Source organism: Coturnix japonica, chromosome 13 (assembly GCF_001577835.2).
Source record: "Coturnix japonica isolate 7356 chromosome 13, Coturnix japonica 2.1, whole genome shotgun sequence".
Taxonomy (NCBI): Eukaryota; Metazoa; Chordata; class Aves; order Galliformes; family Phasianidae; genus Coturnix; species Coturnix japonica.
Genome location: NC_029528.1, coordinates 4,534,936 through 4,552,502, shown reverse-complemented (window position 1 = coordinate 4,552,502; position 17,567 = coordinate 4,534,936). Strand labels below are relative to the sequence as shown.

General features: G+C 42.8%; 1 protein-coding gene across 2 annotated transcripts; it reads right to left on the bottom strand.

The window, feature by feature from the left end:
• Window positions 1–242: 242 nt before the first annotated feature.
• CANX (calnexin) lies at window positions 243–17,351 on the bottom strand. Of its 2 annotated transcripts, none has more exons than XM_015875833.2 (15): window positions 17,247–17,351; window positions 10,032–10,217; window positions 9,501–9,574; window positions 9,057–9,115; window positions 8,573–8,714; window positions 7,237–7,318; window positions 6,254–6,446; window positions 5,605–5,794; window positions 4,822–4,935; window positions 4,202–4,358; window positions 3,656–3,871; window positions 3,135–3,254; window positions 2,898–3,027; window positions 2,677–2,765; window positions 243–2,096 (listed from the first exon to the last, which is right to left on the bottom strand). In XM_015875833.2, exons 2-15 carry the CDS (start codon window positions 10,212–10,214, stop codon window positions 2,043–2,045), a joined length of 1,803 nt encoding a protein of 600 aa, XP_015731319.1. In that variant the 5' UTR covers window positions 10,215–10,217; window positions 17,247–17,351; the 3' UTR covers window positions 243–2,042. The 2 variants fall into 2 exon arrangements, with proteins under 2 accessions (XP_015731319.1, XP_015731320.1); XM_015875834.2 differs by having other exon boundaries at window positions 17,293–17,327.
• Between the last annotated feature and the right edge of the window lie 216 nt (window positions 17,352–17,567).

The window sequence follows — 17,567 nt, the reverse complement described above, 5'->3', positions numbered from 1 at the left end:
CTGAGTCAAAACCATCTACATAGACCTCATCTCAACAGACTGAGTCATAAACAGCAGCTGCTCCTTGATAGAAGTGCGGTCCTGAGAACAAGCTCATAGCGACGCTTAAGCTATGACACCTCCCATGTCAGAGTATAAACTAATTTGGCCTTCAGGAGCAGTATTTACCAGGTGTTCAACAGGCAGAGGCATTCTAAACATGCAGTAGCTCCCAACACAAGTCTGAAATTACTTCCAGTATCTTGCTTACAATAGTTTATTTGCACACTGCTGGAAAAAAAATATCAAGAAATCCTGCTATGCGTTTGTGGTCACTAATATTTCCAACACAACAAACAAGGGATACAACGTAAGGACAGGCAGCAAAAGGTATTTGTACAAAAGAAAAGAAATCCAACTAACAAAAAAACCCCAAGCCTTTAGTAATTAGTTGAACTGCTTGCAAGGTTTGGAGCGCCCACCCCCTCCCTCACAGCCCCCGGGAATTATTCCCCATATTACACCTATGACCAAACAACACTGGAGTGTTTAAATTCAGTGCAAGAGAAGTAATTTCAGGACATTTAATTTCACTCTAAACAAACAAAAGCTTATCTGTATAGACATCTGAACCCCAACGTATTTGGTACAGTGTAATGAAGTTACATAGATCTCACCCTTGGAGGTATGCTCTTGTAGTCACCACCAGCATTCCACAAGTGTTTGAAACAGTATCATATGGTAGACTCGAGGCTTTAAAAAAATTTATTCAGCTGGAATTGAAACTCCCTAACATTCACAATATAATTTAGGATGCATTTGTTACATGAAAAGCAGATGAAAGACTTAACAGTTTCACATACCACTTAAGATATTCCACATGCTTCTTTCCCCACCTACAAATACTGATATCTCGGGATATTTTTCCTTATTAAACACTCAGTTCAACTTGTCTACCCGACCACTTCTCCCATTCCTATAGGAATACATACAGTGATAACAGCGGGGATATGGGACACTGTCCTATCCAGTGCTTGGACCCTGGAGTAGGCCTAGCCATAAAAATAGAGTTTGACAATGAGCTGAACATGAAGCACTTCCAGCAATTGAGGCAAAGCTGCACTCAGAAAAAGCTGTGTAGTCAGAGAAAGGAAAGTATCAGTGGCTGAAGAGAGGGGAAAAGGGAAAGTAGTCTAACACTACCCCTCCGCCCCCCAACAACCTGTTAATTTTACAAAGAGTTGAAGAACTAACAAAACCCATTAACTGTAAGGTCTGCAGGATTAAATGCCACATTAAGACAACCCACTCCAAATCCTACATCATCTGTCAACACTTAATTGGGCTTTAGCTGTGCACAGAGTGCATGTTTCATAGACCCACCAACTAACGCCCACCTCTTCTCTCCCAGCTCCCCCCAGGAACAAAGTTTAACTACTGGTTCCCCCCACACATGATCCCCTCATTCCCCTTTTTTTTCCCTTTGAGGGAAGAGGCATTGTCAAGTATATTGACAACTTTTCTTCAGATAATCACCAATTATTAGGGATAGAAAGACACCACAAAGGAGTTTGCACATTTGTAAAAAAAAAAAAAGAAAACAAAACAAAAATGAACTAGTTATAAAACTGCATTGTTTTTCCATCATCTAGCATTTACAGTTTCATTGTTATTCCTCACTAATTAACATATTAAATTAAGCCAAGATATGAGACTGGTAAAATTCTACCAATCTACAGAAAAACACAAAAAAAGAATATTTGAATGTAAAAGTGAAAAGGCTGGTCATGTTACATTCCAAAACCCACAGCCCATTATATTAAATGCATTCTTTCTACAGGAATGATGCTCTTTATAACAGATGGATTGCAAGTATTTTACTGCTAGACACTCCGTTACATTGGATAGTGTGACTGGAACCTGTGGATGGTGAAATCTTGAGGTTTGTCCAAGTTTCAATGTAAGGTGTCCAAGGTCCTCTCCCAGAACCATGTTTTGGAAAAAAAATTCACACAGATTGAGTTCTTAGGATTTTTTTTCTTGTTTTTTTTTCCCCACCCCCCTCAATCTTTCCTTGGCTTTCTGTTTCTGGGTGATCTATTCACAGTTTCCTCCTCCTGCAAGAAAACGAGGTGTGAAAACATGAAAGAAATCTGAATTTATTCCTAAAAGCCATTTAAAACAAACCTATAAACAATTTACTTCTGCAGCTCTACAGTACAATTTGATTTTAGAAGGATCTCTTGCTGCTATTATACCTTCCTTACCATGCTGGGTAGACAAATCCTCATTTTCACTGTGAATTTACATTATCTGCTCAAAGTACTGCTGCAGCTGCACAAATCCCTTTAAGTTCAAGCAACACTCCAGCCATTTCTAAGTTATCCATTATGTCAGTGCAGAGCACTTAAAAGGTCACATCCTGACTGCACACAAAGCTGAATGAGCCTTTTGCCTCAAGAAGATGCATTCCACACAATCCTACTCTTCCCACAATGCAGGGTCTATGGCAAGTGCCTTTCGCAAGGTTCCCTGCTCTGCTGAGGTTGGCCACAGCTTTCCCTGTTTTGTGGGTGAGTAAATTCTCTGGAGTTCTGACATTGGAAAGGAGCACCATACAAAACCAAGGTAGCTAAGCTTGTGGATTTTTTCTTGGCATAGAAAAAGACTTTCCTCAAAAATCAAGTGTTCTCTTACCTCTGATGCATGTTTTCTATCCTCCTCTTCTTCCTCCTCTTCCTCTTGACTAGCACTTCCTATATCAGCATCATTTTTCTGCTTCTCCTCTAAGAAAGGGGGGAAAGAAATCTCATTCATTTTCTTGTCATGATTTGCACCTTCACCCTTGGCTTGATACTATTTCTGCCCTCTTTCAGATAGAGAACTCCATCTGTCTCACTACTATCTATTTTGCCTACCTAGCTTCTCCTCATTTGCTTCCTCCTCTTCTTCCTTGTCTGCTTTCTCTTTTTCTTCCTCTCTCTCATCACTCATCACATCAGGCTGAGGAGCATCAGTCTTTTTGTACTCCGCAGCATTTGGTTGCTTCTAAAAAAGAAAAAAAAAAAAAGCATTAGTCATGAAGGATGAAGGTAAGGCACATTACACTGAATTGCTTCTTAAATACTACACTTATTACCAGAGGAAATGCATACCTTCCCAGAGCAGCAGAAAAGGACAACAAGGAACACCGGGAAAGCCACAATGAGGATGTACACTACCCAAAGCCAAGGGCGCTCTTCAGCAGCTGCCATCATTTGGCCCACAACACCAGGCTGTAAGATACAGTGGACCATTAAAACCCAGCAAGTCACAGCAGTAAAGTCTGGATCACAGATTTTTTTTCAAACAGGCTTCCTGCATCCCCAAACATGGCATTTCATACCTCAAAAAGTTAAAGCTAACCCAAGTACTTTTTCCATAGTTTATAAGTTAAGAACTAGCATACAGTTAACAGAATTGTCAGAGAAAAAACTTTATATAGTGAATAGTGAACCCTCATTGCCATTAATAGTAACTATTACCATATCATAATTACAAATTAAATGTTCTAATTAGGTTTAACAATCCCAAGCCTGTGCACCTAAAGATATATATTGATCAACACTGATAAAGTCTGGACCAAATTGGCAGCAGTGCTGTTTCAGTCAGAACTACACAAGCCTTTGTTTCTCACCTCTGCAGCACCATCAGCTGCCTTTTTCAGTCCCCATCCATCATTAGCCCAATCATCAGCCACAGCTCTTTCAGTACAGATGATGAAGTTGTCAAAAAAGATATCAGAAGTCATTGACCATAGCTCAAGTCCCACCGCACTGAAGGGAGTCATTTTGAAAGGCTCCAAGTCTTCAAAGAAATCTGGGTTTGGGATCTTCCTGGGTTTCCATATCCCCTAGGAAAGACAAAAGATATTCAAGCCTTTCCTACTGGCATACAGTTTGCATTTCTAATTTTCAGCTCATTTCTGCTAGGAAGAACAACTCATTACACTAAATTATAATATTTATAGTTGTGACTCTACAGATTCGGGAAATCAAGTTTCATGAGTGTTACGAAAAAGTGAAGCCAAGAAAGCAAACACTTTGAAACAGTCCACTTGAAAACACAGTGAGACCATGACTGTATTTTTTATTATTAATGACATCTGCTGAATTTAAATCATTCTGACTTTTGGAAAAGAAATGCTGCGCTGGGCAGGAGTTTACACAGTGATAAAACTAACCTGATAGTTCACATTGTCAATCATAGGAGGTTTCCATTTGCCCTTGTAGTTTGGATTGTCAATCATTGGTCGCTGCCAGGTACCACAGCCAGGAGCTGATTCACATTTCGGATTTGCAATCTGAGGTGCCTCCCATTCACCATCCATATCCTCATCCCTGAAAGGGAAACCCAATCTTCAAGTCTGCTCCTTGTCTTTATATAGATTAAAACATAGAGCATATGTAATTTCTGTGAAAATTAAAATTCCTACTTTAAAATGGAGATATTGAAGCTAAATGTAGCATAGGTCCAAAGATAATGACACTGCGTAAGTACTTCAAGAAGTAGCTTGAAAGCACAGAAGCTCACTGAAAGCTGGTCTCTGAGCACAAATGCTTTCCAGCATGGTACAACTAGAAGATGAACTGGTTCAACTTGCAATCTGAACAAAACAGTTGACCAGTGCGCAGATAAAGAAGAGAATAACAAAATTCCTTGGACTAATTCCATCTTCCACTTTTGAAGCAAGATGCCTGAGTTGACAACTTTCTTAGCAAAAAACAATAAACCAGTTACTCCTTCCTTTGTTAGAATCAACACAGAAATAGCTGTTGCACTCATAACAGGTAGTAAACATACCAATCTTCAGGCTTCTCAGCATCAGGGTCTGCTACGTATTCTGGTTCATCATCCAGCCAGCCCTCTGGTTTCACAGCATTTTCATCTGCTATCTTTGCAGGAGCATCCTCATCCCTTGAAGATGGAATTTAATATATTAACACAATATGCAAAAAAATAAAATAAAAACAACCCTAAAGCAAGATTCTGAGGCTTTCAGCAAGCCCACTGATTTATCAGCCAGCTTTACTACTGACACACAACACCACGTTTTAACTTGCAGTCTTTTACCTGCAGATACCTCATAGCACAACCAATAGCTCCAGCTAACATACTATTTTTTAATACCAATCTAGAAAGGGCACATTGCAGCAAATCCCATATCCTGATGGTCACTGGAAACATGTATTTGAGCTTGCAATCAAGTCTATGACTCATAGAGCACAGGCTCAAGAACAAAAAACAGTACCAGCTTCTGCCCTAGGCTGTCAGGTATTTCAGTCATTTTTAACTGTACAGTACAAATAAATGATACCTTCATCCTATCTTCTAAGCAAATCAAAGGTGACTGCATTGGCTAATAGATATTTTCAGCAGTCTTTATTTATGGGCAGCACAAGAACAGTTATTCCTACAGGAAATCAATCCTTCCTGCCTTTATTTAATGCACTGCTGTTTGTGTGCCTAAACCAACTTGTAATTAAAAAATTAGAAGTGTGAAACTCAAGATTCTGTACATCATTTGAGAACTTTTTATAGGCTGAAGGTATCAGGCCAAGACCTCCCACTCTTCCAACACCTTACCAGTCATCTGGTTTAACAGCATCTGGATCTGGGATTTTGGGTCTCTCATCCCAATCCTCAGGCTTCTGGTCATTTGGGTCCTCAATCTCTCGGGGTGGATTCACAGGAGGAGTCATGTCATTTAGCAAATTCCCACTGTTGACGACCATTTGATCAACCAGAATTTCAAAACTATTATCAGGATTCAAAACTGGAAAGAAAAAGTAAATACAGCCATTGCACAGACAATACAAAGTGTGCTCTGAAGTCTCTCTCATTCCTGCTGTACAATTCAAACTTCACTAATCCAAGCTACTGCCTACCTAGCAACTATTTTTTATGAATTAAGAACCTTTCCCATGAAGTCTAAATATAAGCAGTGACAGAAATACTTCTCATACCAAGTTACTCAGAACTACTCTGAAATACAGCTCTCCTTTATCTGTTTAGTTTAAGATCTCATGACTTTTTAAGTGAATCAAAACTTCTTGCAAGGAAAAAGCAAGCCTTTATGTACTAAGACTAGTTTTAGCCTTCATAGCTTTCAAGTGGTTTTTAGCTGCATGCTATATTCATACAAAGATCTGTTTGTTCATCTGTTCACTGAGTTTTTGATTCAGAAAACACAGAAGTAGTTATTCACATGAATAGCAGCTAGCAGCCAACGTACCCAGCGTATAAAGGTGTGTCTTCTTATCAGTGAAGTAGGTCTTCAAGTCCGCATCTGGACGCTTTGCATGCTTCTCCTCATATTTGCCAGTCTTTGGGTTTTTGTGCCGGAAGATAAAGTGCAACTTATAATCCTCTCCACATTTGTCTGGGCCAAACATGATCGTGTACGGAGTTTTGTCATGGAATTGATCCTTTAAAAACAATGCAAAACTTAATGCCATTAATTTGAAATACAGCTTCAGCTAATGCCCACCCTAAAATCCCTCAGTGCATTGGAACTTGTCTGCAACTTTCTATCAAAGGTAGTGAGGTTCCCAGACTAAAACTTACATCACAATTACAAACTCCTTGAGAGGAGACCAGAATTAGCCTAGCATCCTCATTTTGCACCTTTGGTCTCTACTTTTGAGGTGGGGAAAAAAACTGCTGTACAAGTGTTGTTACCAAGGTAAGTAAATCATTACACAGTGACAATTATGTATTTTTTTAGCAAATCCCTACACTACAAAAATGACTAAAAAGCCACTAATAGAAATATCAGATACTATAAGCCAAATCCAGTGACTTTCTTTCACATACAGAATAAGCATCATTAGAAGTGGAGCTGAGATGTATTTCATTTACACACTTAAGCTGGTATATCCTGCCTCAATTTCAGTCTTAACTGAATATAATCACTGTCAGTCTATTTGCCTTGGCTGATGCTATCTTGAGAGTCAATGCACACACGAAGCTGGCTAGATAGCCAAGTCTTCTGGGTGCCTTTTAAAAATTACATTATACGTAGTCACGTGGCCAAGAAATTTCAGTATTTCTTATCTCCAACTGAAAATACCAGGAAACTGATGAGCCCAAAGTAGTTTGAAGATCAGGCCCTAAATATGCCCCACCGCCTTTACCAAAGTGGTTTCTCTAGAAAGAAAAAAGCTGTGTTGCTTTGTTCCATGGATAACACTCAGTATTAGTATTAGCAGCACTCACCAGGTTCAATTCAGGTGTTTTTGAAAGCAGTTTCACATAGGCCCCACCGCACTCTATTCCATTTTGGAAATTTACTTCATACCTTATTTGGACAGAGAAATGAAGAACACATTATACACAAGCAACATTTACCTTCATAATACATGAATGAATTTATACTTGAAAATTGCAGAGCAATACTATTTTGGTTTTGTTTGTTTCAAATCAAAAGTGAACATTAAAAACACATGCTGCGCTCTAGAGACTAAGCAGATGTTCAAGGGGGCCTGAGAAAAGAAGCAAGGATTTAAAAGACTTAACCTGACAGAAAAGATTAAAAGAATTGAGCATTAGTCTAGAAGATTATGATCCAGAAGTAGAGGGAAGAAAAGGTTTTTCAAGTATGTAAGAGACTGCAATGGAGATTAAGGGGAACAAATTATTTTCCACACAACCATTACAGCAGACAGACAACTCAATTTGCAAGATGACTGAAGTGAGCAGTTGGATCCTAGAAGATCTCCCCTTAGGGTTGCAAGCATACAATAGTATATTTAGAGATGCCAAGGAGTCTGAAAAAGGCAAAGCATGTCGGTCAGGAATAGGCTAAGCATGCTCAAACCTCTCTCAATGCCAGCAGCTGAAGTGAATGACCACTTCAACTTATTTTTAGCCACGCATTTTGAGCCAAAACTAAACAGTAACACAAAGTAAAGTGACCATTTCATTATCTTGTACAAATATGAACTGGATCACTGGCTGTTTATAACTGGTAACATAGGTAATATCCCACAATTCAACTGTTGTCACTGAAAGATTCTTTTCCTGCTTACTAGTCTAACATGCATGCAAGCAGATTCCTCTACATCACTCATGGCCCAACAGAATTAGGCAAGTTGTTCATCTTCCACAACAGATGCACCAGAACAAAGGAAGGCGGAAACAAGTGCACCCTTAACACTCTGCTCACTCCACCTTTGAAACTGGACACTTCACTGAATAAACACAGTGAGAAACATACAGACAAGCTCTTGGTGAAGTGGACATGGACTTTTACAATTAACAGAACAGGCAACAGATTTCTGTGCTAGTGAATGAGAAATTCAAGTCCAGAGACTAATTACCAACTCATAGACTACTTTTTTTGTCAGGCTGCAGTGGGGGCCACTGTGTTCCTAACTTCCCACTTGAGGAATCAAGATTGCTATTTTACTCCTACTCAAATTGTATAATGAGAGGTTACAGTCTATCTTGTGTCATCTAGACCCCCCAGCCAACAAAAGCTCAGTTACAAAATAAACCCAAGCCTACTACCACATCACACCCCTCACAGAACACTAAGTTATCTTTTACTTACTGTATAATAAGGGGCTTGGTATCAAATACAAAAGGCTTTGAAAGCTTGGATGAAATCGCATGATGTTTGGCTCGTGTTACCAACACAAGCCCTTTGTCTCCTGGAAGCTTACTGTCCTTCATGTCTTGGACTTCCCATTTACCTAGACGAAAATTAACAAAGTATTATCAAAACCCATTTGATACAATCTTGTCTTAGCCCAATCCTAAACAAGAAAGTCATCACCATCTTCATACAGGGTGCCTTCAAGTTACTGGGCTTAACATCTTCACTAAAAATTATTTTAAAACCTTTAAGTGGAAATTTTGTTTGAATCTTATCTGAATCAGGATCACACTTTATATTGTTAAGCATGTACACATTCTCCCATTTTCTTCAGTGAACACAATTTCAGGGAGCAAGAAGAACAGACTTGCACCTCTTCTTTATATAAGACAAAATGACATCAGAAACAACTACCAGTCAAAATATGGGTAGGACTCACCATCATACTTAGCAATTTCATCATCTGTATCATCTTTCTTGGCTTTGGAAAGGATCCATCTAGAAAACAAGCATCCAACAGTAAGAAACTCATACTTTTTCATTATGCACACAAAAACCCCTGCTCTTAAAATAGCCTTTGTTGTCCTGTGACTAAACCCCAAGTGTCTCGATCCTGAGCTCTATCCCAAACCTGCCAAGTTCTCAGCTTTATGTAGGATCACTCACTGCCTCAGAATCTGAAGCAAGTACACAAAGTCAGATGAGAAAGATTAAAGCATACATAAAATATGGGCTTCTCTTCCCATTATTACTAGTACCTAAGCAAAAACTGGTTGATCTTGTCACGTGTTGCCTGTTGATTTTCAGTAACAGGCACTAGGAATTCCCTTTCACATAATACTCTGATTTCATCTGTTCAGTTGCCCCCTAATGTTATACTCACCCATCCAGAGTTCCTTTATCAAAGGACTCTACAAAATAGACCTCGCCAGTTGGGACTGGTGCTTTGTAAGTAACCTAGGGGAGAAGAGAGGCATTTATGAACCTTTCAAGGCACATCCTCTAAAGAAGTAGAGGCACATACAGCTCACATCCCACATCCATACCATAAAGCACCTAGAGCATTCTGGCAGCATAAATACAGAAATGTTTACACTGCTGCTTATGCTGAGCCACTGTGCTCTCCTCTGCAACAAGAACTGAAGATTTTGTCTAGCTAGAAACTTTAACATTAATGCCTGATAACTACACCTCAGTTTTCAAATATTCACTGAAGTCTTCGCGAAAGAAGATGCAGGTCAGATGAGAATAGCAAGGAAGCAGCTAAGCTAAATTCCAAACCCTACTCCCTGCTAGTGATCTCTAACAGCATCACTATACATTAAGTTTCAGCAAAGTAAAGTCAACTCTAATCAGACTGACAGTAGCCAAAACACAAGAAGTAATTAAATGTTAAAGAACAACTATGCCAAACCTTTGGAGCTGGAGGAGGAGTGCTGCTTTCAGGATTTGAGTCTTCTACTTCCTCAACACCATCATCCAAGTCATCCTCAATATCAATGACATCATCACCATCATCGTCACCCACATCATGCTCCTGGGCAGCAAGAGTCCCAAGAGCTAGAAGGGTCACAAGCAGCAGCCATTTCATCTCCATTATCTGAATAAATACGAAAAAGAAAGAAGTTAAGCACACACACTAGCAATACACTACTTCTCAGTTGAGAGAATGAGCTTCTCTGGCAGTGGGTGAGGTGTCAAGTCACATCACTGAAAGAGGTACAAACGTAGCTTTCTCTGCTCTACTATTTATTGCTTCTGGCTGGTTAAGACAGGTGAGAAAATGGGAAAGGTATACAACTGAAAGGTGTATTTAATACAAAACAGATGTTAATGCACTGAAGCAGCACACAGACAAGCTCTGCAGTTTGTGCTGGAGTGCCAGTATTGTCCCTCCACTGCCATAGCCCATGAAAAGAGCAGACATGTCTTCAACACAACTTACGTATCTAGAAAAACCGAATGGGAAAATCCACTTCTTGTTTGTGAGAAACTTTGAAGGCAACAGGCTGACACTGGTATTCCTATTCAGTTCATAAATACCAGCTACCTCCTTCAAGCATCTACAAAGCAACCCATCTTCTACCTCAGTTCAGTCATTTTCTTGTTCTCATACACAGGACATCAGTACCTTCATCCATCAGTCCCCTTCCCCACACCTCCTTCTAGACAGATTGCCAGCAGTCACTGATGCTGTTCAGCAGGCATCTATGAGCAGCTGGATACTGAAGCAGACCCAGAAGAAATCCCACTGTTCAACAGGCCGTCAATTTCATCTCTAATTCAACAGGATGATCAAAGAAAAAAAATCTAATACAGAAATCTTATAGAACTAAAACGTCACACCAATTAATTTACGGGATGCCCAGCATGTCATCCTAACTAAAACATAGCAGACCTTGAGAAACTCAAGTTCAAAAGATCTCTGTAAGTAAAATGACATAAAAAGAATGACTCAATCACTGAACCTTTAGGTGGATGTAGAAAGCAAAACTCCTACCAGGCTGCTCATCATTTTATCAGCGCTACAGACAGACATGCGATGCTCACAGCAAGGAGATTTGCTCCTTTCAATTACATTCCAAATATTTTCTTTCCAGAGTTGTAGCTGAGGCTGATTCCTTCTAGAACCAGATTATCAAACTAAACATTCTCCCCTTCCTACACATTCCTGCCCCAGGCTGCAGTCCCACAGATTTACAAACATAACTCAAGGAGAGTGAATAAGGCCTGGAGGGGCGTAAGTTTGAGCTAGAAAACAAATCTACTTTCTAAAGCATGTTCAGGCAACTAAAAGCATTTACAGTCTCAGCAGCTTATCAGCACTATCCATATACCACAACTCCACTGCATGCCAGATGTACCATTCTAAGATTATTCTTTAACTTGCTTCTAATGACAGAGGGGATGTTTTATTACTCCAACTAAACTGCATTTTAGAGACTTGTGTTGAGGTCACGTCCAGTTTGTCACTACAGCAACATGCAGTCACAGCCTGTTCCATAACAATAGCGATGGCCTCGAGGATTATGGTCTCAATCCATGCCCACAGCCCTCCCCTTCACAGCTCAGGCAACTGCACCAAAACAGCACCAAGCCAAAAGGAATCAGCGCACAGCATGAACAGCTGACACAAACTTTTAGTGCTCCTACATATAAGCAATGCCTGCTTTGTTTGGGTTGTTTTTGTTTTGTTTTTTAAATGAACAGAGTACAGTCAGAATGGAGAAGAGTTCCAGGCTGCACAGAGGCACACGGATCTTTACTGCGAATGTGGGAGCCACAATACAAAGCCAAAGAACAAAAGCTGTCAAGGAAACATCAGAATCAACAGAAGCTGAAATTCTCCTGCATAGACAGCAAGCTCTGAGTAGGGCCATGCCACAGGGACAGAACAGGAGGAAAAAAACAAGAGCCAGGAACATCTGTTGAAGAAGCAATGGTTAAAGCTCTGGATTGTGCCCTGTGTGACTCAAGCAGCTCCAGGTGAGGTGGCACAGGGATGCCCTTCCAAGGTAAGGCTGGGCTTTGTCTTGCCTTACCAAACACATCCTTAACAGGGCTAGATTTGGTAGAATTTTACTCCAAGTTTTGTAACTCCTTTCAAATTGTACCATGCAGATGGAACAACCACTGCACTGTTCAGAAGAATGATGAGAAAATGCTTAAAAATATAGCAAGGTTAAAGGTAAGACAGTGCTTTCCTATCCTGCGTGCCTCCTCTCCTCCCAAGCCTGTGCAAAGGATGCCAGCAATACAGCACGTAAGCAATCCCCTTGGTGACCTCACCACCAGTAATGGAAGTTCTGACTAAAGATACAGATGAGCCCCCAAACACTTGCAACAGCACAGACTCCACGTGGAATTATTACCCACTTTATAATCCCACCCCAACCGAAGCCCTTGAGAAATACTTGTCTGCAGCCAATGGACTTTGGTAAAAGCGCTTCTTGCTTGGCTAATTGACGGGGCCACACAGTCTGGTATTGCATGCAAGGTTGCTCCAGAAATTCTATCACAGCATTCAGGTAGAACCAGTCAGGTCCACCAATGCCCCACAAAGCACAGGCTCTTCTTCTCTGTACATGGGTGCTCCTGATGCAACCACTGGGACCCACCCTGCAGCTTTCCACTTCCCAGCCAGCCCCAGACAGAGCTGGAGGCTTGGGGAAAACTCACTTCAGGCTGTAAGTACAAGCTACTCAAATTTCTCAGAGCTTATTTCTTTTAATTAAAAAACTAAGACCTCTAAGAGAAGTTTATAACAACTGGAAAGCAGTTTTCATAAGCTTATACCCCTATAAGGGGCATCGTGAACAGCTTTTCTGTGTATTTTCCTGTGTATCTTTGTTCTATGTATGAAATTCCCAAGTTCTGCTCAGGATGCCACTCACACGTACCCAGTACAGACTGGGAGCACCTCCAGCACTGCAGCATGTCAACCAGAGCTCCTCACTCTGCTCACCTGCAACAATACACAAACTGCAACAGTATACAACAAACTGTACAAAACTGCCCTGACCACTTCCCAAGTGAAGCACAGGTTTTCGAGATTTAAAAAGCTACATCTGTAGCAAACATTGCTACAGGAAAAAGTAGCAACTGTACATAATCCTTGGAGACACAACAAAGATGATACTGTAGTCAATGAGGTTACTCCTAAACTGAAGGCAATAGGAAAGGAATCAGTTGTCACAAAAGATACTCTTAAAACAATTTTCCAGATGAGCTCTGAGCTGCTGGCAGGTGTAGGTGCACAGTCCAACCTTCAGCAGCACAGCCACTGCCTGTACTGGGATCAGATTCCTCCTCCACAGAAGAATCCAGCTCTCAATTCTGATGCTCTCCCTGCACTTCTGTTCCTCAGGTTCCACCATACACCATGCAGCACTAACAATGTTGGTTCACTGATCATGCACTTAATAACACAGAACCCTTTGTAACAGGTGAGCTCAGCAGGGCTCCCACCAGAGAATAACTCTCATTTAAATACACCACTGCCAAGTCAGAGGCAAGAGCTTTCTTTCTTAAATAAGGTCTTGGGACACTCCAAGACATCAGCATGCTACTTGCGTAGAAGGGAGAAGTGCTGCCATTTGCCATCACCAGACAATAGCCAGGAAGAGCTCAGGACTGCCAGTGCCATCACATCACTCATGCTCAGGCAGGTTCCATGCCAGGAGGCTCATTGCCTCCCCAGCACTGCCCACCAGCTCCTGGCAAAGGGCTGAAGCATTTTCCCCTGCAATTTATGGCAGCATTGGGAACAGACACATGGAACTGCACTGAAGTTACATCAGTAAAAACTAAACCAAACTGGACATGAAGAGACAGCATCAGCTTCCTGCCACAGCAGCACTCATACAGTGCAGGACCAAGTGATTGCTGCACTCACATTCCAAAGCCTTCAAGAAATCATGCAGCTTCACAGACTTGGTTTTCCTATTTTATTGGGCATAAAGTCTAATTTTCTTCTTAATTAGTGGCACAACACTGCAAAGACTTGATTAGTACATCAGTTATCACCAGCACATGCAGCAGGAAGGACACAGAGGAGAGGGCCCCCACAGAGGATGTCTAAGGTCCTTGCTATCATACTTCCAGAACATACTCTTTATAAAGTTATTTCCCCACAGTTTAAGCAGAGCCTGCAAAACCAGTTTAATCATCTCCTTGGTTACACATCTGAGTGGCTCATCGAGCCAGTTCTTAACACTGCACATTGCACAAAGTATAACTACAGCTCAATCGCTGCTGGATATATAGTTTAACAAAGTTTTCTATTAAAAGACCCTGTCAGATAAAACAGCTCTTTTGACATCAGGTATTGCAGAGCAAAGCATTGAAGGGAAGTGGCTGCATCACACAAGTTACCATAACTACCCTTCAGAAGCTTAACTGGGAGAGCACTATCAGTTCTTATTTCAGCAACATCTCAACAGCTGAAACTGACTTGAGCGCATGTAAGCAACAAGATTTACTAGCAAAGCCCTGTGTTCAGTGCTACACTTTGTTACTGTATTTACAGAGGAAGCACAACTGCAAAACTAAGCACAGTGCATCCTCATGCAAGACAAGGGCCGGGGAAGAAAATTGTACAGACACAAGTCAGTACATTCAAACAAAACTGCCAGGAGACCAAAAGGAGGAGCAATACCCGCCCCATCCTCACCCCCTTCAAACGACATTCTCATTATTTCTGAGCAGGACTTGGCTATTCCACAAGGCAGGCCAATAGTTCCTTAAAGTTCAAACCACTGAAGAGCGGAGGAATCTCTGACATCTTGAGATCCCTTCACTTTCCACATCCTGCCTCCTCTGCTGTGTCACAGCAACTGCCTGCTGGTGAGCAGGGCAGGCCCTTTAAGATGGCTAAAAACCCTTCTGCTTTAACCTGTCATCAATGCTCCAGTCCAGTACACAAAGGCAGAAGGTGCTGTAGCAGGACAAGTAGCCAAGGATAAAGGATGTTAAGCTGCTAGCAGCAGCATCAGCTTTATGCCAACGTATCAGGTACACTGCAGGCATCCACGCCTGTCACACAGGCCTCTCATTAGGCAGACTTGGGAGATCTACACTCCACAGCAAAGCTAGACCACTAACCTCATTGCCAAACACTGTGATCTCAGCATCCAGATTCCCACCGCTCCTGAGAGGGATATAATAAAATTATGTTCATATCTACAGCAGCTCATACGATACAGACCAAATTTTCCCCTTAAGTGCTCAGTTCTGCAGTCAGACAGACTCCAGTAGTGCCCTGCCTTGCTTTCAACAGGCTGGAGTTCTGTGTGTGGGTGGTATCGTTGGTTTGGCTTTTTTTCTCCCCTCACAAAGGAGGGGTGGGGGCAGGACACACTGCTACTCTGAGAAGGGATCAGCCAAACCTGGAGCCCCCACGAGCAACAGAAAAAGCCACCCTGGTTGGACTGCAAGAAGAACAAACCAAGGGATTAGGTGTGAAAGGTGACAGCAAAGCTCGCCTTTAATAAGCACTTCAAATACGCCAGTTTCTAAAAATAATGTACAACACTGCAGAAACAGCAAGGGAGAAAACACCATGTACTGTTTGTCAGCACAGAGATCCCCGCAGAACTGGAAGTCCTTGGAGGACAAAGGCAGAACTGCAAGGCTTCTTGGCCATAAAACAGATGGACTGCAAGGGAAATTAAGGTAGGTGGGGAGAAATGTGGAGGCGCCTCAAGATCTTTGAGATCATGCCTAGAAATCAATTCAGGATTGCTTTGCTACAGAATTGATTCCAGCAAGAACAGGCTGCCATTTTGTTCACTGCAAGAGGCAGAAAAATGAAAGGCCAGGAAAGGAAATACAAGGAAGGGCTAAGTACAAGTTACAGGGTGCTCTCAGTGAAGCATTTATTCATTTACTTAGCGGGAAATGCTGCAACACATTGAATGAAAGGGCAAACTAGAGGAAGCTGTGAGCTTCCTCGCTGTTCTGCATTAGGCTTCTCTTCCAAAAGGGGCAGCCAACACCAGGAAACAGTTAACGTCCTATAGCCAGCTTGTCAAATAGTATGTAGAAATAGTCTCTTCATTACACATATATTTAAGTAAAGTGAAGTAAGTGGAAATATTGAGACTTAAATACTGAAGTTTAACTAGAAAAGGGCCAAGCATTCTGAATAAACCCACATAATGTAATAGCCACTCTCGTGCACCTCAAGTGTTTTTGTAGTAATATATTAACTTCCATTTAACCCATACTCTTAACACTGTTATATCACACCTTATTACGGTTCTATTATCTCCTTATAATACACATGGGTTATCACTACTTGACAAACATTAAATAACAGACTGAATTTCAACAAACATCACGTTCCCGGAGCCCGGACCTCAGGCACCAGACAAACCCCAAACGAACTCGGTGTGTTTTACACGATGCTCAGCAGCGTTCATTAACATCACAACCGCTGAAGCCCGGAGCTGTAGGTAACCCCAGCCAGCACCACATGGCAGCTTCCCTTCCCAATGAGCTCACCCGCAGCATTTCTCTTTCCACCGCCTAGAAAGTTCTGAAGCGCGGGACGGCACGTGAAAGTTCACTCTTTAGGAGCAGAGCAGACAGCGCTGTCACGACTACGAGTGCTTTACTAAGATTTGTAATTCAAAAGCACACGGCTGAGACCCTCAGACCAGCAGTGCGAGCTGAGAGCCCTGCGCTGCAACCAGCCCAGCCCGTGAGGCTCACAGCACGGCGGCTCTCAGCCCGCACCCCCACCTGTTGTTTCCCATTGCACACCCCGTTGTTTCCCATTGCTCATCCTCCCCGTCCCCTCACTCCGTGCTCTCCCCCCCTCGTGCCGTCACGGCCCCGCTCCCCATCCCGCCCATCCCCGCACAGGCCGCAGCGCCGCCCGCCCTCAGAACGTACCAGAAGGCGCCGTTCCCGCAGGGCTCAGCATGGCGGCCCGCAGCTCTCGGCCGCACACATCCCTCCCTCAGCGGCTCGGGACCCCCCCGCTGCCCACAAGGCCCACGCTGGAGGCTGAAGGCTCGAGGCCCGGCACCCCAACACCGCACCCCCCGCACCGTGCGGAGCCCCGCAGCCCCAACAAACCCCCCGCCATGTGTATATATGTGTGTGTGTCTGTGGAGTCACTCACCGCACCCCGCAGCACCGCGGACCCTCCCGCCGCCCCCGGCCCTCACCTCCGTCACGTGTCCAGGCGCCCAGCGCCGCCGTCGCCCGCCTATCTATTGCGCGCCAGCTCCGCCCCCCGGCCCACCTCTCTTCTCTTCTCCCATTGGCGAGCGGCGCGCCCACCCTCCCGCCCCTCCGCCCGTTCTGCGTTCTGATTGGCTAAAAGCGCCGCCGCTCAACGGCCCGCCCGCCTCAAAACACGCCCCAACGGCGCTGCCCTTCGTGGAGCGCTCCTATTGGCTGGCGAGGTTGCAGGAAGTGCGCGGTGATTGGCTGGCCCAGG

Excerpts from the sequence above, each read along its gene's own strand:
- CANX (XM_015875833.2), bottom strand. The coding sequence starts at position 10,214 with ATGGAGATGAAATGGCTGCTGCTTGTGACCCTTCTAGCTCTTGGGACT. Across the intron at positions 9,575-10,031 it reads CTCCTCCTCCAGCTCCAAAG|GTTACTTACAAAGCACCAGT; the intron begins GTTTGGCATAGT and ends CTTCTCCCCTAG. Across the intron at positions 4,936-5,604 it reads GCTGTTAAACCAGATGACTG|GGATGAGGATGCTCCTGCAA; the intron begins GTAAGGTGTTGG and ends TCCATCTTCAAG.